This window comes from Perkinsus marinus (assembly GCF_000006405.1).
Source record: "Perkinsus marinus ATCC 50983 genomic scaffold scf_1104296971228, whole genome shotgun sequence".
In the NCBI taxonomy this organism is placed as follows: domain Eukaryota; phylum Perkinsozoa; order Perkinsida; family Perkinsidae; genus Perkinsus; species Perkinsus marinus.
The window spans coordinates 234,764-256,198 of NW_003202153.1; the positions used below are offsets into that span (position 1 = coordinate 234,764).

At 50.3% G+C, this 21,435-nt stretch overlaps 6 protein-coding genes across 6 annotated transcripts; 3 read left to right on the top strand and 3 right to left on the bottom strand.

Annotated features, from left to right (window-relative positions):
- Positions 1 to 239: 239 nt before the first annotated feature.
- Pmar_PMAR020284 (hypothetical protein) lies at positions 240 to 3,998 on the bottom strand (the record flags this gene model as incomplete). Its single annotated transcript, XM_002767064.1, has 1 exon — positions 240 to 3,998. The coding sequence occupies one exon, from the start codon at positions 3,996 to 3,998 to the stop codon at positions 240 to 242; it is 3,759 nt and encodes a 1,252-aa protein (XP_002767110.1).
- A 208-nt stretch (positions 3,999 to 4,206) lies between these two features.
- Positions 4,207 to 8,685, bottom strand: Pmar_PMAR020285 (Snu114p GTpase, U5 snRNP-specific protein, 116 kDa, putative; the record flags this gene model as incomplete). The annotated part of the gene is made up of 25 exons (XM_002767065.1): positions 4,207 to 4,254; positions 4,299 to 4,373; positions 4,427 to 4,514; positions 4,563 to 4,684; positions 4,737 to 4,814; positions 4,866 to 4,985; positions 5,035 to 5,151; positions 5,202 to 5,292; positions 5,341 to 5,456; positions 5,504 to 5,623; positions 5,666 to 5,792; positions 5,838 to 5,905; positions 5,950 to 6,029; positions 6,300 to 6,382; positions 6,436 to 6,519; positions 6,568 to 6,639; positions 6,687 to 6,799; positions 6,851 to 6,950; positions 7,041 to 7,303; positions 7,412 to 7,571; positions 7,617 to 7,697; positions 7,746 to 8,191; positions 8,241 to 8,318; positions 8,371 to 8,549; positions 8,604 to 8,685. The coding sequence occupies 25 exons, from the start codon at positions 8,683 to 8,685 to the stop codon at positions 4,207 to 4,209; spliced, it is 2,991 nt and encodes a 996-aa protein (XP_002767111.1).
- A 599-nt stretch (positions 8,686 to 9,284) lies between these two features.
- On the top strand, positions 9,285 to 11,668 carry Pmar_PMAR020286 (Drug sensory protein A, putative; the record flags this gene model as incomplete). The annotated part of the gene is made up of 10 exons (XM_002767066.1): positions 9,285 to 9,418; positions 9,465 to 9,604; positions 9,653 to 9,737; positions 10,164 to 10,279; positions 10,329 to 10,429; positions 10,486 to 10,572; positions 10,620 to 10,759; positions 11,136 to 11,229; positions 11,279 to 11,382; positions 11,554 to 11,668. The coding sequence occupies 10 exons, from the start codon at positions 9,285 to 9,287 to the stop codon at positions 11,666 to 11,668; spliced, it is 1,116 nt and encodes a 371-aa protein (XP_002767112.1).
- Positions 11,669 to 11,868: 200 nt separating this feature from the next.
- Pmar_PMAR020287 (guanylate cyclase, putative) lies at positions 11,869 to 16,235 on the top strand (the record flags this gene model as incomplete). Its single annotated transcript, XM_002767067.1, has 21 exons — positions 11,869 to 11,982; positions 12,023 to 12,325; positions 12,375 to 12,566; positions 12,618 to 12,746; positions 12,800 to 12,989; positions 13,126 to 13,517; positions 13,566 to 13,770; positions 13,869 to 13,987; positions 14,033 to 14,185; positions 14,232 to 14,453; positions 14,498 to 14,599; positions 14,652 to 14,783; positions 14,839 to 14,998; positions 15,048 to 15,226; positions 15,275 to 15,368; positions 15,411 to 15,466; positions 15,516 to 15,622; positions 15,670 to 15,853; positions 15,904 to 15,986; positions 16,032 to 16,132; positions 16,177 to 16,235. The coding sequence occupies 21 exons, from the start codon at positions 11,869 to 11,871 to the stop codon at positions 16,233 to 16,235; spliced, it is 3,276 nt and encodes a 1,091-aa protein (XP_002767113.1).
- Positions 16,236 to 16,836: 601 nt separating this feature from the next.
- Positions 16,837 to 20,191, bottom strand: Pmar_PMAR020289 (IMP4 U3 small nucleolar ribonucleoprotein, putative; the record flags this gene model as incomplete). The annotated part of the gene is made up of 12 exons (XM_002767068.1): positions 16,837 to 16,941; positions 17,088 to 17,203; positions 17,269 to 17,350; positions 17,588 to 17,677; positions 17,726 to 17,852; positions 18,084 to 18,221; positions 18,300 to 18,471; positions 19,251 to 19,363; positions 19,412 to 19,495; positions 19,541 to 19,617; positions 19,811 to 19,931; positions 20,114 to 20,191. The coding sequence occupies 12 exons, from the start codon at positions 20,189 to 20,191 to the stop codon at positions 16,874 to 16,876; spliced, it is 1,266 nt and encodes a 421-aa protein (XP_002767114.1). The 3' UTR covers positions 16,837 to 16,873.
- Positions 20,192 to 20,570: 379 nt separating this feature from the next.
- Positions 20,571 to 21,235, top strand: Pmar_PMAR020290 (60S ribosomal protein L23a, putative). Its single transcript, XM_002767069.1, has 3 exons — positions 20,571 to 20,748; positions 20,816 to 20,948; positions 21,004 to 21,235. Exons 1-3 carry the CDS (start codon positions 20,606 to 20,608, stop codon positions 21,163 to 21,165), a joined length of 438 nt encoding a protein of 145 aa, XP_002767115.1. The 5' UTR covers positions 20,571 to 20,605; the 3' UTR covers positions 21,166 to 21,235.
- Positions 21,236 to 21,435: the final 200 nt, after the last annotated feature.

Below are 21,435 nucleotides of genomic sequence, written 5' to 3' on the forward strand. Positions count from 1 at the left end.
ACAACATTGCAGATATAAGGAAAAATCAAATGCCATGATAGGCCGACGAGAAGATTCTTAGCCTTCTATGAGCTGTGACAATGACCAGACTGAAGGGTAGCTCCCCAAAGTTGCTCACTGCCTGAATCCAGTAATGCTAGGCCAGTACGGAGTGCAGTGAGACCAACATTTCACTTCAAGCCGAGGAAGTCAGTGTCCACACACTTTCTTGTGAGCTGACCAGCCTCGTCTCTGGCACTCTACACTGCAGTAGTAGACCGCCTTGCATCGCGAGCACAGCTTGTCGCCAGCCTTACCACAGGTAGCGCAAAGGTGATGGTTTCCAATCGGGAAGCCATCCGCCTCGGCACTCTTAGTAGGAGTAGGAGTAGTGGAAGTCGATGAGGAAGCACTCTTGCTTTTACCATACCACCAGATGGCGTCTCTCTTGCCTCCTTCTCATTTGGAATTAGAGCGCGGAGACGATCTATCAACTCCTTGGGAGGCTTGGAGGGATCCACATTGGACATTTGCTGCAGGAGACCCATGACCTCTGCCGTCGCCGTCGGATCCTTAGCAAGCCTCTCTTGCATGCTCTCAAGTATAGTGTTGGCGTCGTTAACGGGATTCGGGACGGCCTTACCAGTGAGGCTGTACGACATAACAGAAGAGAATAGTGGGAAGATGACCATCGGTTTGAAATGCCGCATGGCCTTCGATGACAACGGTATCTTCTTCCAGTCCAGCCAGGACATCCAAAACTTCTCAGCATCCTTACATAGATGGGAAGGTTTGGTAGAGCCACAGACGGCACAGTTGTAGGCATCTGCTCTGCTCCGCGGTATACCACGCGTCACACGGGCGAGCTCCATCGCAGCTGGCAAGTAGTGATCAGTCCAACACTCGAACTCCCCACAACTCTCGTCTACTGTGATCGACCTCATTCCCCGGCGGCTTTGAATCCTCGACACCTCAGGGGCCACGTCGTAGACAAACTCGTGCTTGAGTATACAGACCGCACCCTTTATGACGAGGCCGTGGATCCAATCGTAGGTGGTATTGGGGGAGAGCAACATAATAACATCACTCGATGTGCCCCTAGCGAGGGACATTATAGCGCGGCCACCATACTCCTTGCCAGCAGCCCGGTCGTCAAGGGTCGTGGAGTAGACGAGTGCGAGGGACTCCCTCAATTGGTTCGTAGCGGTACTCTTATTGGCCCGAATCTTCAATGGCAACATCCTACCAAAGAGGCCTCTGTTCATCCAACCCTGACTGTTGGCGACCGACTTCAACGTTGCATCGGCGACTGACGGGACCACCGAAACCTTCGATTCGCCACTACGGGAGGTGCTGAAGATCGACCGTGGCAAGGCATCACCAGTGAGAGAGCCAAGAGGGCAGCAGTACAAGGCCGGTATAATAATGTCCAAAGAGCCGCTGCCTCGGGATACTTTCATATGGACATCATTGACGGCGACCTCCACTGGCAAAGTGAAGGTGTGCAGAGTGGCCCCGGCTGTAACTACGTCGACGGTCTGAGGCTCTCCAACACGCTCGTTGACCTCAACCTTCTCCTTCTTCTGTAACGATGCAAGTTCCTTTCCTCTCAACTTGGCCACAAACCGGACCGACCCATCGGCTCGCCATTCGCGTACAGCCAGCGAAGAATCTTTCACCCCAGTCCCATGATATTTTCCAGGCAGATAGAGAGATCGACTAAGCGGTTTTTTCCTCAACACCTTCGCATCGGCCTCGAACGACTCCTCAATCACACTCAGGCTCGAATACGTGACATAAACCCTTCCAGTGTCGGCATAGTGAACGACTACGTCTGGCACGAAGATGTGGAGCTCGTCACCATCGACACTTTCGACCGGGAATACAACGTGGATACCCTCATCGTTGAGTACCACAGATACCAGGCAGTAATCAGGACCACCCCGCCGACGCTTCTCCAAGCTTCCACTGGAGTCGTTTTTCCTAGCCATTCGAGCAAAGGCTTGCTTCTCTTGGCCATCGCGATGGACTTTCCAATCTCTACCAATCTTCACAGTAACATCATATAGGGTGACGGCCCGTCGTATCCTGAGGTCCTTCTCGAAGTCATACAGGCCACCATGTAAGTCAAGGAGGCCGGACAGCGACAAGGCGTATCCCAGTATTGTAGAAAAAGGCTTCTTTTGTACCAGGCGCATGATCGCACCCTCCTCGAAAAGCTGCATCAACCCATCGATGCAATCCGGGCTTAGGAAAGCCGCCAGAGAATCGACGAGACGGACGAAGGTGTTGAGGCCAACAGGGCGATCACACTTCAGCCTAACAGCGATGTCGAAGGCACGGTAGATGGAGGCTTTCAAGTCGTTTGAGTCGGACACGGACACTTGATTGAAGCCGGCATAACAGCGACGCCAACGCATCGGTACCATACCATGCTGCAAGGCGATCGCTATCAAGAAGCTCGAGAACGAACGAGGATAGGCCATCCACAGACTGCTGGGGTCTCGCTTGGCTGCCGAGTCGTGATGGTCAACAGTCGACCTCGCGAAGTCCAACTGTAAACCACAAGAGAATGGGATGAGCCATAGAGGAACGTTAGAGAGACAATCCTGAACGACTTCCTCCTCGTTGTTGCCGCGGCCTTTCATCACATCAGTAGCCAGACTCGCTCGAGGGTTGTCAGCTTTGGAGGCAAGCAGGGGAGCACACGCCAACAGGAGCGGCAGCACGCCAGTGTTGTCGCCGATGTTGGAGGTGTCAATGAAATCAAACTGATTGGGAAATTGAATTCCCGTCAGAGTCGCTCTTAACTTCTTCACTTTTGGTATCAGAGATGGTAGGGTAGCCCGAGGATCCCTTGGCCTGAGGGCATCACAGAGGGCGAAGGCATCACCACAGTGGAGTACTATCTGATGCCTCCCGGTGGTCAGAGCTGATGCCATTGCCTCCGATCGCTGACCAAAGAGCTCAAAGCACCACTGAGCAGGAGACAGGCAAGTAGAGCGAGAATCGGTGACAAACTTCGTAGAGGGACGCGACAACTCCTCGAGGCATCTAATGAGATCCAACGGACAACTCTGGTAGGGATTGGCGAAGTAATGGACCCTCCAGACCTTCGCAACTTCACTAGCTGAAGCGCCCTTCGGCAACTTTGCGATCTTTTTAGGGAAGTCGTAGACGCCAGCGAGGAACGTTGGATTGACACACTTCCGCTCGGAAGCTTCAGTCGGTGAGAGGACGACTCCAGTGGAAGCTAAGATGCCCTCCAGTCCGACGAAGCCCTGGGCCACATACGCGGCGGTGAGCTCCTCCAACCTTGGATCACCACCATTGACCTTATGGACCATGAAAGTCTGATCGTATGCTTCGCCCACCCCTAAGGCATCGCTCATACGCCTCCTCGCAGTTCTAACACTCGTGAGGGCAATGCGGCCACTAAAGATGCCCTTCTCGAGACCTTCACACCACCACTTCAACAGCTTCACCACAGCCACCTTGTCACCGGTCACGTAGACGCCGAACCTCCCAAGGCCTTCACGACTCCACTTATCATCATCCTCAAGAGAGTCGCAGAGTTCCTGAGCGGCCCTCTGTAACCTCCCAGCCGCCTCTGGGGTGATGAACATCGAGTTGGCTACCTCCCAAGCCATGACGATGTCATCTACAGTCACGTCTCGACCGTCAGAGGAGGGCCTTCCGAGGAGTAGTTGAAGATGGAGGAGGGAACGAGCGATAAGGCAGGGCTCGAAATCACAACAGATGACCTGCAGGGGTGTGGCGCTCCATGAAGGGTCACTTCCACAAGTCTTGGACATGCGGTTAAGGAGGAAGGTATGAGCGACCGAGATGAGGTCGCTGCAACCGAGTAGCATCGCACGAGTGGGGAGGTGCTGACCAGCCCCTCTAGAAGTTACACAAAGGTCTCTTGGTGGGGTGTTGGCGTAGGGATAGAGGTAAGTCCAATTGGATACCACCGAGGCTACAGGAAGGCAACTCAAATAAACCTGTTCTTCGGCCATCTTGGAATAGAATACTCAACTGCACAACGAGCAGTAGAGGAAATCTACTCTCAGACTATCATCGACACAAGTAGGATTGTCTACATCTCCAACTACATTGAATAACACAATCCTTGAAGTACTTCGAAACCGATCGATAGTCTACGTAATACGATCTCGTTAAGCTAGTACGTCGACCACGGCGATGATCACCATCAACAGCAACCCCTCAGAATACATCAGCAGCCGTTGCATCTTCCGCCTGGAGGCGCTGGACCTAACCATGAGTCCTTATCTAGCGACTCGCGAAAGACCGCTCACCAGCTCCGGATCGTCGAAGTACTTATGGGCGTTGATATCTTCACCGATGCCCTTACGACGGCGAGTCTTGATCACCTACAAATTCACCACTTGCAATCCTATTGCCCCATTCCTCAACGCTAACTTACGAACTCCCTAGCCAGATGCGGCTGTGGTGCCGGCTCTAGAGGACGCAGTATTATAGACGAGTCTAGCGGGTCGCCTGGCACCACCGACCTGAACAACAACGACTGAGGCCGCCGTCTCTCTCAAGATGCTGCTCACCAGTGGTCAAAGACTGTAGTGCCGAATGCTTGGCCAGAAGTATGTGTTCGGAGATCTGTCTCGAAGCCGAAGGTCTCAATCGAGGGAATGTAGGCGTAGACGCAGAAGAGAGGAGTGCCGGGCTGATAGGAAGAGGAGTACGGCGAGAAACGATAGTAGATGCGGTCAGCTTACTCGAGGGACATCCTTAAGGACATGTCCTCTACGACGGGACAGGACGGTATAGACAGCCGAGACACAGTCAGCTGGGCACTGAGATGAAAACCAGGTATGCGATGCTACTTACACCAGCAGAGATGGTACGTCTATCTCGGCGAACATCATCGGCTCCATCAACCTGGGCGTGGCCATTAGCATACTACTGTAGGCCACTCGTCGGGCTACTGGGATGATCTGACCCGATCCGAGACCGATACCGCCAGCCTAGGAAGAAGGGCGATGGCACAGGTTCGAATCCCACAAGCGTCATTACTGTCACATTCGTGGTGACCACATCCAATAGCTTGAACTTGACGTTGCGAACGTTATCCTCACAGAGAGGGCCTTCTCGAGTCGCCCACTGGAAGCCCGACACAACACTGTCCCGAATCTGCCACAGCGGCGTTACGACAGCCGGAACCTCTCTCAAGATCGACCTACCAAGTTGAGGGAGTTCCTAGCCTCCGCATCAGTCGCGAGCGTCTCATTGAGGATCACATTAGTGCCGTGGATAGGGTCAGCTCCGAAAGCCCTGAAGGGTTCATGCTATACGTCCTTGATGCGGGACTAGGCGACCTACCAAATGTTCCTGGCAGCAAGCTTATCCCAGCCGAACTGCTTGCCGAAGATATCCGCCCTCTCCTTCGTAGGAGTAAGACCCGTCACAACACCAGACTCAATCGCTTCTGCTATCCCCTGAAGACAACGCTATACCGCACCTCCGTCGAATCGCAACCCCCCACCTTCTCCAGCGGCTCAGCAATCATGTAAAGCTTGGCCTGCTTATTGGTACTCTCCGCTGAGCACTTGAACTGTGAGGTTTCTATCACCGTCTCACAAAAGGGAACCACAGGATCCGAGACCTGAGATGACGATGTGGCAAGGAACCGGGCAGAGGCAACCACCTTGATTTCGATATCGCCATACAGCTTCCTCAAGTCATGTAGTATAACGTCCAAGTAGAGTTCGCCAGTGCCGATGATAACGTGCTCTCCCGACTCCTCCACCTTGCACTGTACGAGCGGGAAGGACCTAAAGCGTATAATACAAGCTTAAACCTAAGATTCTCCGAGTCACCTGTCGATCTTCATAAGCCCTTCGAGCATTTTAGGAAGCTCTGACGGATTGAGCGGCTCGCAGGCAATCTACAGAGAGGAGTCAGAATGCTGACCACCCATCGAGCCTCTACCTTAACAGAACCAGTAGTCGCGAACTTTAGAGGCCGACAGATCTCCACATCATCTGTATTGTCTGCAGCTATTATTGTACCTACCACGAAGAGAATGCCCCGGACGGTGCATCAGAATGATTATGATTTTTTCAGTTAGCCATAAAATACACACTTGTTCCGATAACAACACCTCGAGGGTTCCCAGACGCCTATAGGAAGCCAACCCTACTCCATATCCCATGCCCCATGCCTAACCTATTCACAGTGTGAATGCTAGAGTCTATGAGATCTGTTCAACCACAGCCTCAAATGAGCATATCCGTAAAGTTCCTATGGTCGGGGCAGAGGGTACCAAGACCCAACCTTACTTGTCTTGACTACAGCCGAATCCAATGATCCTCCAATGAGGACCCAGTTGCCTGCAGGCACATGAGATACCTCAACGCGGTACCTGTCGATACAGCACGATAACCTTATCACAGCAGCTGACCGCATGAAGACTACCTTCCCTCATATATCCATAGCTGCTCGATTGTCTCAACCTTGGAGTCCTCAGGATCGTCCAACGTATAGCGCTCTCCTAGCACTCTGAAAAGAATACCATCCATCACCCATAACTTCGCGGAGTGGTCTTACTTAACCTTATCCCCAACTCGTAAGGTGCCAGACATGACTCTACCGAAGAGGTCAAAGCCGGACATGTCGGACCTGATGAGGAGACAGCTGGGGTGGCTCAAGGACGGATAGCAACCTACCTGTGATAGTTCTTCGAGGTGTGGACCAGCAGCTCCCCGTTGGCACGGAGGTTGCGCATGTCATCAGCGATCTGACTAGTCTGATTGCCAGAGTAGATCTTGGAGATCTTATTCTGAAGTGGAAAAGGAGTGGTAGGAAGGAAGGACAAAAGGTATGATCATACAGCAGCATTCTCCTGAGGGCTCGGGAGCTTCGCTACGATCTGGTCGATGAGCGGCTGAGGACCGCCGAAGAACTGCGACAGAACCTTCTTGAGAAGGGACCTGAAACCGCAACTACTACCCCCACCTACAGGGATCATCAAACACTGATAAGGATGATAACTGTGTATCGATTACTCCCCTGAAACCTACTTAGTGGACTTAGCGTAATAATCCTTCTGAGATAGATAGATGCCAACATCCCCTAGGGTCACTTGTAAAGACTCCTGCTCCTCGCCAATAGTATGACCGATCATCTTATACAGTGGCACTAGGAAGAACTCGACGAAGGTGCGTTGAACCTCCCCTTGGTCCTTGGGCGGGGACTTCACGAACTGTCCTGTCTTCTTGTCGCGCCATACATCACCCCACATGCCCCGTGCCAACCGTCTAGCACACTCGTTAACTTGGTGCGGCTGCAGACCCCCCTCCTGAGAGGCTCGCCCAAAGGCTGCCGGCAGACCGTTGGACTCGTTGTTCTGATCGGCCCCACTGGTCCGGAAGGCCTCAGTATTGGCCTCTACATAGTACTTAGCGAACGAGTAGGTAGTAAAGACGAACTGGTAGAGCCCACTGGCAAAGGCGAGATTGCCTCTGATGGGAGACACCACGTAGTCGTCCTTGTCCAAGCCCATCAGCTCGCATTCTTCTCTGATATAGCTGTTGAGCTCCTGTATCACATACCTACCACACCATCTTCAAATCCAGCGACCATATCCCTCGTAGTACCTCAGTTTGAAGTATGCATCCTCAGGGGGCAATCGCAGCTCGACAACAAGACGATCGAGTTGAGACAAGACCACTACGAACCTGAGGAGACCGCCTTTTAATCCCCTCCTCCCCACCCTTGGTCCCTACTTCATCTTCGGTCCTTCGGAAAGCATATGCTTGACCAGGCGCTTGGTGTGATCGGTAACTCCCATTACACAATCCACCACAAGTATCGCCCCATCGGACACCCTCAAGGCGGCAGTGACTTCATCTTGGAAGTTTGGGTGGCCGGGAGTATCAACCACGTTGATGAGGTAGTTCTTCTCGTTGGTATCAGTGAGGACCAACGAAAGCGGAGTCGACTTGATCGTGATGTCTCTGGCAATCTCATCTCCTCTAAAATTGGTGTATTTGACCTCCTTATCGAGATTCCCGAGCTTCTTATTCCTGTCAGCCCACGTGTGGGAGACCAGCAAATCACACAGCAGAGTCTTCCCCGAATGGAGGCCACCGACAACAGCGACGTTTCTGATGAGGCTGGGGTGCTCCATCAGACCCGCTAGGAAATGATAATCATAAACCAGTTCCGGGACCTAAGCAGCCGTATGAGTCATAGAGGGATAGCAGTAGGAGTAGTAGTACCTCCTTCTCCAGCTTATCAAAGTCAAAGGTCTTTGTAGGGGCAATGATAGGTTGGGTCAACGGTTGGGTATCTTCATCCTAAAGATACCATACCATCCGAAATCTTCGCTGTGCGTTGAGACCTTATTACTTGGAATACGACTTCAGCCTCTGGATAGACTTCATCGGCATCGGGATAATGCTTCTTGTCCTCCGCCAAGACGATCCTCTGCTCGACAGGGGCGCCGTCTTCGGTGGTGTCCATCGGCACTGCCTCTTGGCTAGCCGCCGCGGCTGCCTCCCCGCCGTATTCGGAGCCTCCAGCAGAGCCTATCCAAGAAGAAGTGACGGAAATGTGGTATGGATAGAAGGTCAGGCTACTACTCTCGTAATCAGAGGCGTCGTCAACATCGCTATCGGGCCCTATGTAGTTGCCGAACTCATCGTAGAGCGGCTGGTCGGACATGGTGTGTAAGGGACCCCAAAATGTCCTACACGAACGCTGGAAGGGTTATCGATACTCTAACGGGCCCCCTCAGGGGTGAGTACAGAATTAGAGATAAATTCAAGTCGCTATACACCAGAGTAAAAATACCTACCGCGACCGAAAGGCCTACAAGCTGACCTATTTTGTATCTTTCCAACGCAACCTAAGGATACAAAGGCGGAGAGGAATTTCAGAAGCCATAGAGAAAACATAGAGCAAGCGTGGGCCCCTGGGGACTGTTGGAGACCCCTACCGAACGAATTAGGGAACCGATGAGGAAATGCAAGAGAATATGAGTGCGCAAGATGTATAGGGTGCACCTTGTCGACTGATGCCAGCTCATAGAGACTGAGCTGAATTGAATCCTATATTGATGTCAAAGTAACGATAACCATCCATAGAAGGGGGCTATTCGATGATATGGTCAATGAGGCAGCGTTGTATATGTACTCTGCACTGGTTTTGGGTCAGCAGCGGTTCTCTGTAAAGGTCCTTGGTATTGTTCATTAAGAGTGTATACCTGACCTATTCTGTATCTTGCATGCTGGACCTCAGGATACCTTCCTCCTCCCTCTCCTATGGTGGACTGCCAGAACAATGCATTCTGGCGCGGCATTGACTCCTTCGCTGAGATATCCAACGACTTGGTCATTCTAACTGACCGCCAAGGGAAGATCGTATACGGCAACTCCCAATCAGAGGCATGGACAGGGTAAGGGTGAGGAGTGGAAGATCCTACGAAAAGGTATCTTTGATAGGTTCAAAGCTGAGGAGCTCATCGGTCGCGACATAAAGATGCTCATGCCCGACAGAGTGGCGGTGAGTCACGACTCGTTGCTACAGCAGTTCGTGAAGAAGGCAGACGAGGCCATGGCGATGGACCCTACCCGACGCCCGAGTAGGACATGATTTTGGAAAGGAGTGGTATGATGGTGTCCCAACTCAGAGATAAACGTGGACGAGAGTAGGAATGTCGAAGTGAAGCACAAGGATGGGCAGGTTACTCCAAGCTCGTTGTTCGTATCGATACTGTAAGCCTTCGCGATCATAGCTAGTAGTAGTAGTAGTAGTAGTAGTAGTAGTAGTAGTAGTAGTAGTAGTAGTAGCAGTAGTAGTAGTAATAGTAGTAGTGGTAGTAGTAGCAGTAGCAGTAGCAGTAGCAGTAGTAGTAGCAGTAGTAGTAGTAGTAGTAGTAGTAGTAGTAGCTGAGCTTTGATTGGTCGGAATTGGTCTTGCGTTCGACGAATTTGAACTTGCGTTTCCGAATTCATAAATTTCATTTATGAATTTGAACTTTAGTTTTCGACCGGGCTACGAAAATCGAACTTTCATTTCGAATTTGAACTTTCATTTCGTAAAGAACTCCTTTCACTCGTCGAAAATCAAATTTCAATCACCTTATTTGTTCTTTCCATTGTTGAATTTCAGATTGAAAAGTTGTATACAGTTTCGCTCAGTTTCGACTCGGATCCTGCCGATTACAAGCTATGTGCTATACTACGAGACTGCACCAAGATATGTGAGTTAGAGCATAAGAAGGATAGCTTCATGGCAACAGTGAATCATGAACTCAGTAAGCTCTGGTAGCTGTTGTTAATCTTCACAGACCTACACTGTTTTAGGAACGCCTCTGAATGGCGTTATTGGTCTCTCGGAATCGCTCAGGATGACAGAACCCAATCCGGGCAGAAAGAAGCACTTGGATATTATTAATAACTGTGCAGTACTGGGGAGGGAATTTCTTAGCGGAGCGAAGTTTTTTTCGTTATCGGAAATTAGGTTAGATTGTTGGCATTGGTGAATGAGATTATGGACATAGCGGCGTTGAAGGCGAAGAAGATGCAGCTGAATTTTGGTATGGTTAATGTAGGAGCATCTTGGGCCAATTTCGTGGCGCGTGACGATTGTCTAAGGTGAACGAGATATGTGAGCAAGTATGTGGAGAGATGATGGAAGCAGTGGACAAGAGAGGAAGGAAGATCAAGAAGGACAAGGTCGATCTAGACTTCATACCGGACCCCGCATGCCCTGAGGTTGAAGGCGACAAGGAGAGGTAAGCGCACGCGACTGTTACTTCGACTCGATCATCGTCGGTATGGGAATGGCTTCAGTGAGGGGCATATAGAGACGTGTGGTCTATCGAGGGTTAGATGATGAGCATTGAAGCTGAACACTGTGATTCCGTTGTCGTTGGGCCGGGGAGTTAGAGTGTGGACCAAACAGTTATGGATTTTCCAGATGGTTTTCTTCAATTTGAGAATTATAGACTTTGGGAAGCTTCTAAAACGTTGGTGTCAATCGATTCACATTCTTATCATGTTGACTTTCGAACTCTCATAAATTGAAGGCGTTGGAAGTATTACTTTGCATAACGGTTTGGGCCACACTGTAGAGTGAGAATTCTGTGGCGCAGTGACGGCGTGAATCAGGTTGCACTATGTGATGTCGGCTATGGTCAATAACGCGTGCAAATTCACATCGAAGGGATCAGTGAAGGTGATTACCAAGGGCAAGGCTAGAGGGGTGAGTAGCAAGAGATCCCGGGTTCGATCCTCAGTGATGTCATTTTTAGGTACTAATTAAGATTGTTGACACGGGTATTGGCATTGCTGATGACAATGTGAAACGAATATTCACAGAGTTTGAGCAAGAGGATGACGACCACGAAAATAGGAAGTGAGCTACCTCCGACCCCCCAATCAATATTATCAATGATCTCATTCTGCTTCATCGTGAATGAAAATGACATGGAGAAGCAATTCGATCCATTAGTTCGACTTCTCTCTCCTTCTGGCCCGATCCTGTTTTCGTCCCCCCCCCCCTCGTGAGTACTCGAGTCTCCTTCAGGTTCGAGGGTCTGGGCTTGGGGCTGTCAGTATCGAATGAAGTTATCAATCTGCATGGTGGAAGATTATGGTGCGAGTCGGAGCCGGGCCGAGGGAGTAAGAGCCAGACCTGCTAGTTGTGACTATGCACGACTGTCAAACCTAAAGACTATTTCGCGGTTTCTCACCGTGGGAAACGATCCAGACGAACTAACTATCATATTCTGAATCGCCAGGCTCTGTTAGAATATACCAGCCGGAGTCTATCCCACTGTATAGAAATCACACAGCCTTCTTGACCCTGCAGTTGCTGGTGTCGTAGTGAAAGAGTTCGTTTATGAGCCGCGCTCCCTCAGCCACATTCTTCATTGACTTGGTGTGCAACGCTCGTGAAGTGGTGGATGCGAGGAGCAAGAAGCGTGCTCAGAAGAAGGAGTTGACACAGAAAATGGTATTCCTATCGGCGTCGCCTCCTGAGCGGACCCTGTTAGGTTATGGCTGACGAGGGTGTAGCTGGCGAAGGAGATGACCTGGAAGATCTACAGAACACCATCAACGAGCTCGCGGTGAAGGAAGTGTTGATTATTGATGACAGCGATGACACTGCGACGATACTGCGCCCAATGCTGGTGGATCGAGCCTATAAGACCAATACGGTTACCGATGGTTTCGCGGCTTTGGATTACTTCAATATGCATCCGATGCCTGATATAGTGATTATGGAGACGGAACTGCCTGGCAACTTGCCCGGCCTGGACTTCTTGAGTCAGTTCAGGAGAGAGAAGCCACCGGAGGTGAGATTACAACAGTGGCATGGTAGTTGGCGACGGCGCTCCCTCCGAGGTACCGATACTGGTGATTACTAAGTCAAAAGAGACGTCTAGTCACCTTGAGGCTATACGGAGAGGGGCTACAGCAGTCTACACGAAGCCTGTCACAGAGGAGAAGCTACCCATCATCATTGACCACATTTTCGCCCTTATACGAAACCGTTATCATGTTCAACATGAGAACAAGGCGAAAGTCAACTACGAGGTGTTAGCATCCTGAAATTTGACTCGGGTGGGAGGTCTTCTTTCATTCCAGGTGATGGGCCGGGTGATGCCAAAATTCATCATTAATCGATTAAGGGGAGGTGCCACAATGATTGCGGATAAGTTGGAATGTGTCAGCTGCGTGGCGGCGGTTGTGCATCAGTTTCCTCTCATCACGCAGGTGGGTCTGACGACGAAGCCTCGGGTTGGTGTAATGGAAGGGATCTTGGTCAGGCGGTGCCGGTTACACAATTGGTTGTTCTGATGAATAAAATGACGAATAGTTTCGACCAGCTCTGTAAAGACAATGGGATGTATTCTGTGCTTTCCAATGGGGAGCGATTTCTGGCTGTGTGCGGGCATGAGTCGACGAATGATGAGCATACAGAAGTGGCCTTGAGATTTGCTAGCAAGCTCTTGAAGGGTGAGTTCCCGTGCGATAACTGCTCCCGGTGAGTGTGTGGGTATTTCATCGCTGGAATGGTCTAGTTGGTTATGACGACTGCCTAACACGCAGTAGGTCCCGAGTTCGATTCTCGGTTCCAGTATTTTTTTCTCAGCCGAGCAATTGAAAATCGGCAGCACAGGGCAAACCATGAAGCTCAAAATAGGCGTAAACACAGGCCTGGCCTATGCTGGTGTCATCGGCGGCCGAGCCAAGGCTCCACAGTACGCCTTCTTCGGACCGGGCGTGCAGATTGCCGAGTGGCTCGCTGAAACCGGTGTTCCCTCCCACCCACATGTCGGCAATGAGACTTACAAGTTGATTATGAGAGAGCATGAGGGTTCGGGCCTGTTCTCATTCCAAGAGAGAGGCGAGCTCAGAGTATCAGACTCTGAGACCCTCCAGACGTGGTTGTTCAAGGAGAAGGCCGACCAAGACTTGTGCCACTTGAAGGCTTTGGGCGTGCTCACAGTCGGTGGGGCAACGGGTGATGATTCCGGAGACATGGTAGGTCCTACGTCCGATCCTTGGAGAGCGTACTCGTTGTACCGTCAGCTTGAACGTATACAAGAGTTGGAAGCAGAGCTCAGCATTCTACATGGAACCTCCGCCTCTATAGCAGCAACAGCTACTGCCATCGGCAACGACGGCGGAGTAGCTCAGAAGGTGACATCCCAGGCCGACCTTATACAGGAGCAGCTCCGGCGAAAAGGAACCATCAACGCTAACAATGCTATAAGTCTAGTGGAACCCATGGAGCGTAATATAGCAGGAGCCACCGCTCGACTTTTCCAATCCAAGGGGCTTGACCCATCGCAGTGGGGAGCACCTTTAGTATGAGCCTGTGGTATCGATCAGGCATCTGTGAGACTCTGATGGAAGTAGTAGCGTATGCAGAGGAAGAGGAGGGTCGGGCTGCGGAACTGCTAGAGAGGAAAGTGATGGCCCAGAGTGCTGCTGGAGGGAAGCTAGTGGAGGTATTGAAGACAGTACCAACTCGTGAAGCCACAACAATGGTTTAGGAAGGAGGAAGAAGTGCTGGAGAGGCTTCTGGGCATCCGATATTGCTCAGACTAGCAGACCTAGAGGGTCGGATCAAAGAGCTCAACTCTCAAGCAACAGAGGCAAATGTGGAGGCGAGAAGGGCTCATAGGGTTCTGAGAGATCTTGTCAAGGTGAGTAGGAAACGGCCTAGCATATAGTAGGATTGTTGGCCCTCAGATCGGCTTCCACGTGGGGGACCAGACGGACATGGTGCCGTCGCAAGAGAAGGCGGAAGAGATGATAACATCGATGGAGGAAGTGGTGAACTCGATCGTCATGGCCACCGGTCTCGCACAAGAGATCGAGTCTGAGCAGAAGAGGATAGCTGCTGAAGAGGCGGTGGTAGAAGAGGAGGAGAATGACAACGGCTCGGAGGCTGATGGGGGAGGGGGGAAGGAAGTGCGGCAGCTCTATCCTTCATTATGGTATGCATCTCTGGTCAGGATGGTGATGGGGTAGATCAAGTGGGAGTAGGCTCCGACGATGCTATGCATCCATTAATAAAAACTATGAGGACTCTTCAGAAGGAGATAGACTTTATACAGGTTAGGAGTTGTGGAGGGGTCATATCGGCGTCGTCGTCGATTCTTGGATTAGGACTATGTGGCCGATACAGAAGACCTGTTGGAGGCGGTCACCGGCGGCACGGCGGCTAACAGTAGTGAACCGCAAGGCTTGTTCGGGCTGCAGGTTCAGCAGTTGCAGACGGCGCTTCTGGCAAAGGAGGAGGTATCACTGATCATGGGGATCCTACATTAGTAGCGAAGTAGTAGTTTTTTCATAGGAGTTGAAGCGGCTCGAGGAGCAGCTGAATAGCCGTGGGGAGGAGGCTCAGATTGTTGTGAAGTTGCAGAAGGACCTCACTGATACTGAGATACGTCGGGGATGCCTACAGGGCGAATTAGAAGCCACTAAAATGGAGATCAGCCGGTTGAAAACGAAAGGTGGGGAGAAACAGAGAGACCCGTATTGTGGTCGGTGACCGGCTGGTAGGTTATGTACTAAAACAGAGAGAGCGGAGATCTCCTATTACCGAGATGTCGCGGAGGAGTGGTACTGACACTGAATCGGCGGACGTGGAGGGACTGCGACGGCTGCTTGCGGCTAAGCAGGCCGAAGCCGAGATGTACAAGTCGGCAGTCGCTGACCGTCCGCTCAACAACGCCGCAGCGGTACGGGTGATGGAATGGTCTTTGGAGGTCCGAGGCGTGGAGGTGTAGGTGATGAAGCAACAGAATGATATCATCCACCAGCTCAATAACGAGATTGTGAAGATGCAGAATGAGGCTGCTGCTAGGGCTGGGGGGAAATCAGGTTGGAACGGTCCTTGAGGGCAGGAGGGATGCCGGTACTCAGGCCACACTGCTTTGGTCGCGGGCGAGAGGGCTAATAGACAAATCAAGGACCTACAGGTTGTTAGGGAAAAAGCACTCCTCTAGATGGGGGACTGCTGGTCTTCAGGAAGCGCTGCTGAATGCACAACAAGATGTGAAGCATCTTATGCTGGAGATGAGATACCATCACGGCAAGACATCACAGCTTGCTAGTGACAACCAAATATTGGCGAAGTAGTGGAGAAGGGGCAGCACTAAGGGTGTGCATGCGTGCTGTTTAGGGACAATCAGACGATGCAGGCGAAGCTGTTAGCGATGGCCAGCAAGATGGAACTCATGCAGCAGGTCTCCTACCATCTTCCCCTCACTTCCTATGATCACTTGCCTCCTCAGACACTGCGACATAGGGAGATAGAGCTGGCTGATCCACGGCATATGATCAGACAGGTCAGGGATCAGATGTTGGTGAGAATGACCGCTGCGCCACGAAATTGTCCACTTCCTGGACTGATCAGCTGCCCGGCGACAAGGTATCCGGTCTGATCAAGGCCGGTTTCGGACGACAGGGCTACGGCATGCCCCCTTCGTTGGGCCTAGGGTATGCTACTTCAATATTTATCGCTACCACATGCTGCGGTGCTAGGCATCCAGTCACGTCGTCTAACACTCATGACCTCACACAAAGCTCTACTCTCATGGTGGAGGAGCTCAACACCGCAGGCCCCTCCTCTGAACGGCGTATGGGTAGGCTCCGAATGCACGGCTATGATCGACGACCTTAGCCTCAGGCACTACCGAGCGAACGCGGCCTCTCTACGATGGCTATCCGGAGCCGAGAAACTTGTGAATGAGAAGTCAATTTACAGTGTGATTCGGCAGTTCTCTGCTAGCAGTCAGTATCATGTAACATGTATTACTACTCGAGTCGTGCCCGTTCTCGTTGAAGATGATAATACCTCGCGTTCGTAGCCTGGTATAAGGGCCATCTTCCTGTGACAGGAAGACTATTGATAATATACGCTACACTTGTATGGCAAATACACTGTCCACTATCGCGGCACATAAAGCACTGCTGTATGCGCTTTCATCACCTCGGGTGATGCATAGATTCGTAGCGAAAAAAGGATGGAGTCGCGAAGTTGCACCGAGGCTTCGAGTTACTTCCTCATCACACAGATGATGGACAGCTATCAGTGATTATTATCGAGATATTGGGATTCCGTTTTTGCCGTTATTTGCTGGAGTTGCACTCACAGATCCTCCCACACATTCACAGCAGTCATAGACGACAACGTCATAATTCAATCTGCACCTTCCGTCAGCATCACCAGTTCACAATACCAAGATTCTTCTACTACTATTGCGTAACGCGATTTGTGTTCAATCATCGAGATGCTCATGTATTTATACCAACTTTCCACTACATTTAACACGATAACTCCTTAAGTGCGCAGAAAAGAAACGTTGGTAATGTGATGAGGAGAACTATAGAGCAAAGACCTTCCGGCTGACCTGAGAGTCGGGTCTCCATACATACTCATACTCCCCCGTACCTAATGGAGGAAGGATGCACACACGAACAACCTCCATTGGCATCAGATAAACTCGACCATCGTAGGAAGAGGCGTCTATATCAAACTTATCCGCTACATAGTTACTGTATATTCATTGATGCGCTCGAACTCATCCTCCCCATTACGTTTGGCGAACAGGCCTAGCTGCAATGACCTCAGCTTGAGCGTGAACCGGGGACCTATTTCTTGCAAGGCACATCGATCATCCTTGTCGGTACTCTCGAGATCTCGGAAGACGTACCTGAGATATCACGACTAAGTGCTGATATATTGTTGACCGCGCGCCACGAAATTATCAACTACTACCGGTAGTGGCGGAAGAATACGAAGTCCCGTTGGTTGTGGAATGCGACTACTCTTCGGCCCTTGAAGTCCGGCTGGATAGCACCTGATCAAAGCCAGCTGATCGAACATATATGGACGAGCAAATCCGATACTGTAAATTATGATATAACGATGATAGCCACTACTAAGAAGATACGTAGCGACTTAACGTGAATTTTCGGGTAACTATTCAGGAGGTTAACGTCTCGTTGGACAATTCACTACACCAACTGGGAACGACCATTCACCACCACCAACAAGATGCCCTTATCTTTAGTAAGGTACGAGGAGATATGCCTACCAAAAAGGCTTCCAATTTGCCTTCCTACTCTGTGACCAAGCCTCGTACCAAAACCATTCAACAGCAGTTCAGGACGGTCATCCGGGTTACCTGAATACACCTTCAGTGACATCCCACTATACCCGCCGGACCTATTACATGTAGCTCCATGCTTCATATCTGCTCCCAGTTCCAAACTAGTTAGCCTCCAATAACTAGTAGGGCCTTCAGGTAGACTGGTGATATGAAGCGAGGATGGCTCGTGCTTCCTATCCTCCGATAATACCTACACATACAATTAATGAGCATATCTAAACTGTCCATGTCAATACCGCCATTCGAGACCACAGATTGCACTATAATTCAGCTAGTAGCAGGTGCGAATGACCAACCTGAGACCTCCTGTAGTAGCGACACTTTTAGTCCGTACAAGCCTTAACGCGAGTTTCCCCTAAGCCGTCCTTCCACGCATAGAGGCGGTCAGATTTGGTGAGTGAGGAAGTCCGCCCCAGCTTACCACGACTGCTGTGAATCCTCTGTTGTTGGCAAAGTCGCAAATTTTGGTGATAGGAAAATGCTTTTTCCGGAAGTACTGCAGGCCCGGCACCACTTCCACCAGCTCTTTGATGAGACCGTATGATCGCTCGGAGGGATACTGACAACGTATAGAATGCTCGCCCCCATCAGGAAGGTCCCAAGTTCGATTCCCACACCCGCTATTTTTCCATATTACAGCCATGGAGGTAGTGAGCATTATCTTGGGCTCTACAGACTCCCTCTCCTCCTCCTCCTCCTCCTCCTCCCCTTCCACCGAGGTAGCTACCGTACTCGGCGTGGACAGGACTGTTGCTGCTGCTGGTGGGGGCAGGACCTCGCTGGTGGGAGGGGGCGTCGGGAAGGTGTGTCTGAAAAGGCATCAACCTATACCCTCCGAGATAGGCAGTCCTAACATGCCCAACCGAACGACTAGTCATCGCCCGATGCCCTCAGTGTGCTAGGGCTATGTGTCTTCACTAGCTGAAAGCTAGTAAGCTATGTGCCAATAGCAGCAGGAGGGCATCATACCTTTGGCGAGATACTGTTCCATATGGGTAATAATTAGTAATATAAAAATGATAATATGATGTCGATAATCGTATCGATAACAGATTACGGTAGATGTTGACGATAACAAACTTTCAATCGAGTAGAACCTATTAGCGATCGTTATTTTAAAATTGCTTATTACAATGTTATAACATTGGAGTTTCACCCGTGACATGAAAAACATTGCTGAAAAACATATTACACAATTCACTTCGCTGAAAACAATTGCGTAGTCGGTCGCGGAAGCATGAGCTGATACGCCCTACATGGAGTATTTCGCCACGTCAAACGGGTGAAACTCCCTTGACAACCATTAAAATATTGTAAACTATTTGGTATATCACTGGAGTTTCACCCGTTTTAGGTGAAGTGGCATAAAGCTCGGTGAAAAACGCGATATTTGCGGTATGAAGTAGTCGCGAAATATGTTTTTCACTGGTGTTTTTCATATCACTAGGGCGGTGAAACTCCATTGAAGGGATACAACTATTTATAAATATGATGATAATAATGTAGTATGCCATGGAGGCGTCAATAAAGGGCAAAGGTCTATAAATATATACCGCTTATGACCGGATATTAGACATCACTGAAGTACCTGAATTCATCCATCCTCTCATCAGCTTTAACCTCATCATCGCCCTCAGGAGGTAGCATAGTGACGTCGGCCTCCCTCATCATCTCGATAGTAGTGGTAACAGGTACGTCCACCTGTCCAGTTGGTCCTATCATCGACTACCTTCCTAATGCTACTACTACCTCCTCTCCTCTGGCTCTAGCCTCCTGTCTTTGCTTCCTAGTCTCCCGCTTGACCTTCTTCTTCTCCCGATATTGCCGTCCAACCTGTCATACCACATTTCCTTCACATTTAGCCAGCATCACCCCTACGAGCTCTTGTCGTTTCCACTTGTTAGGTATATGTACATCCCCCTCCGGTATCTTCTCCACATTACCCGTCTTATGACCTACGCCATCCAAAGCACTAGAGAACCACGACGGTCTATGCGAATGAGAATTTCATTTCTGCATATCATTGAGCGAAGCGATCCGACCATGCGTAAATGTAAATAGAGCTCAAATGAGGACACTTCTGAGCCTATTTCTCTATGGAGCCAACGATGATGTCGTTGTGGATGAAGATCCGAGCGGTTAGTTCACTAGCATATGCTTCCAGCAGTGCGATAACAAACTGCTCATTTACTGTAGCCTCTGTGATTTTGGCAATGGCTATGAACTGAGTGTCTTTAGATAAGATATCCCTCGTATGAGCTTTCAAGGCCTACAAGAGATCTCAGCAAAACAACCTCTCGAGAGGCCTCTGGCAAGCTTGCGCAAATATGTTGATCTCACGCACTGGTAGAACTGTCCTTTGCTACAGATGATGTCGTACAGTATTAACAGGACTATTGTAATGGCTTTCGAGTATTGTGAAAATGAATTGCCTTAGTGAAATCCTCCCACATCATTACGTTGGAGGCACTTCTCCTGCGTCTGGGCTAATATTTTCCGACGTTCCTTCTTGATGGACTTCTTCACCATTTAGTACAAGGAATACAGAGTGAAACCCTAGCAATGTCGTAGTCCTCCACATGCTCTATCGGCTCTGAATCAAGAGCCGAATCGATCAACTTGGCGTGCGCTACTGTCAAAAGTCGCTGTGGATTTGATCGATATCGTGGCGCAGACCCTAATCCTTGCGGTAAGCGGCTCCTCAGCGTGCGCAGGAGGGATTGGATGCTAGAGGAGTGGTGAGTGAGTGATCGGTGGTTGTCGTTTCTCACAGTGTGCATGAGGATCTGTAAGTCGTGATGACGTAGACCGCGCCGATGGGTGCGTTAGACCTATGTACCGTCTCTTCTTCGGAGGTTGGGAAATATATTGTGGTCTTGGTACCGATGTGATGATGATGATCGTGTTCATCTAGCTTGTTGCTGCCCAACCAGAACTACCTTGATGGCCCCTACTACTGACGCTAAATCGAAGGCGTCTAAGACCGGTGCCGCCCTCACCAAGGGTGTGCAGGTCAAGACCCGCAAGGTCAGGAAGAACACTACCTTCTTCAGGCCTAAGACTCGTCAGACTCCTAAGGCTCCTAAGTAATAACTATGCTGCTAGTATTGGATCCTCGTACCACCGAGTCAATGATTGTTATTCATCATTTAGGTATCCCCGTTCCGCTACCCCCACCTTGACTAAGATGGACAAGTACCGTATCATCCGCTCCCCTATGACCTCCGAGTGGGCCATGAAGCACATTGAGGACCTCAACACTTTGGTCTTCCTTTGCGACATTCAGGTAATATCAACTTGGGTTTATGAAATAGTTCTTGGCAAATAGGCAATTGTTTTAGGCCACCAAGCAGCAGATCCGTGATGCCGTTGAGTCTCTCTACGACATCAAGTGCAAGAAGGTGAACACCTTGGTGCGTCACGATGGTCTCAAGAAGGCTTACGTCAAGTTGGCTGATGACTTCGATGCCCTTGATGTGGGTAACAGGATCGGTATCATCTAAGCAGCTTTGATGCGGATACCATTGGTTCCAAGGAACTTGGGCGTGGCAGCAAACTCAGCTTGCAAGAGGGATTCCTGGCTTGTGTTGCGTGGTCAGTCATATAATTTCATTGGACTTTGGAGATCATATTCAAGGGATCTGTGATGCGAGGTTTTGATTTCTATGCTCTCTCGAGTGCATTCTAGAGGTATATATATTATTCCGTCATTCACTTGAAAAGTGCCTTTACGCTCGGACAAGTCTCTTCGAGTGAAACAGGTGTCAATATAA

Bases quoted from the DNA above. Each gene is read 5' to 3' on its own strand.
- Pmar_PMAR020290 (XM_002767069.1), top strand. From the start codon at position 20,606: ATGGCCCCTACTACTGACGCTAAATCGAAGGCGTCTAAGACCGGTGCC. The intron at 20,749-20,815 runs GTAATAACTATG...TTCATCATTTAG, and splicing joins CAGACTCCTAAGGCTCCTAA to GTATCCCCGTTCCGCTACCC. The intron at 20,949-21,003 runs GTAATATCAACT...CAATTGTTTTAG, and splicing joins TCTTCCTTTGCGACATTCAG to GCCACCAAGCAGCAGATCCG.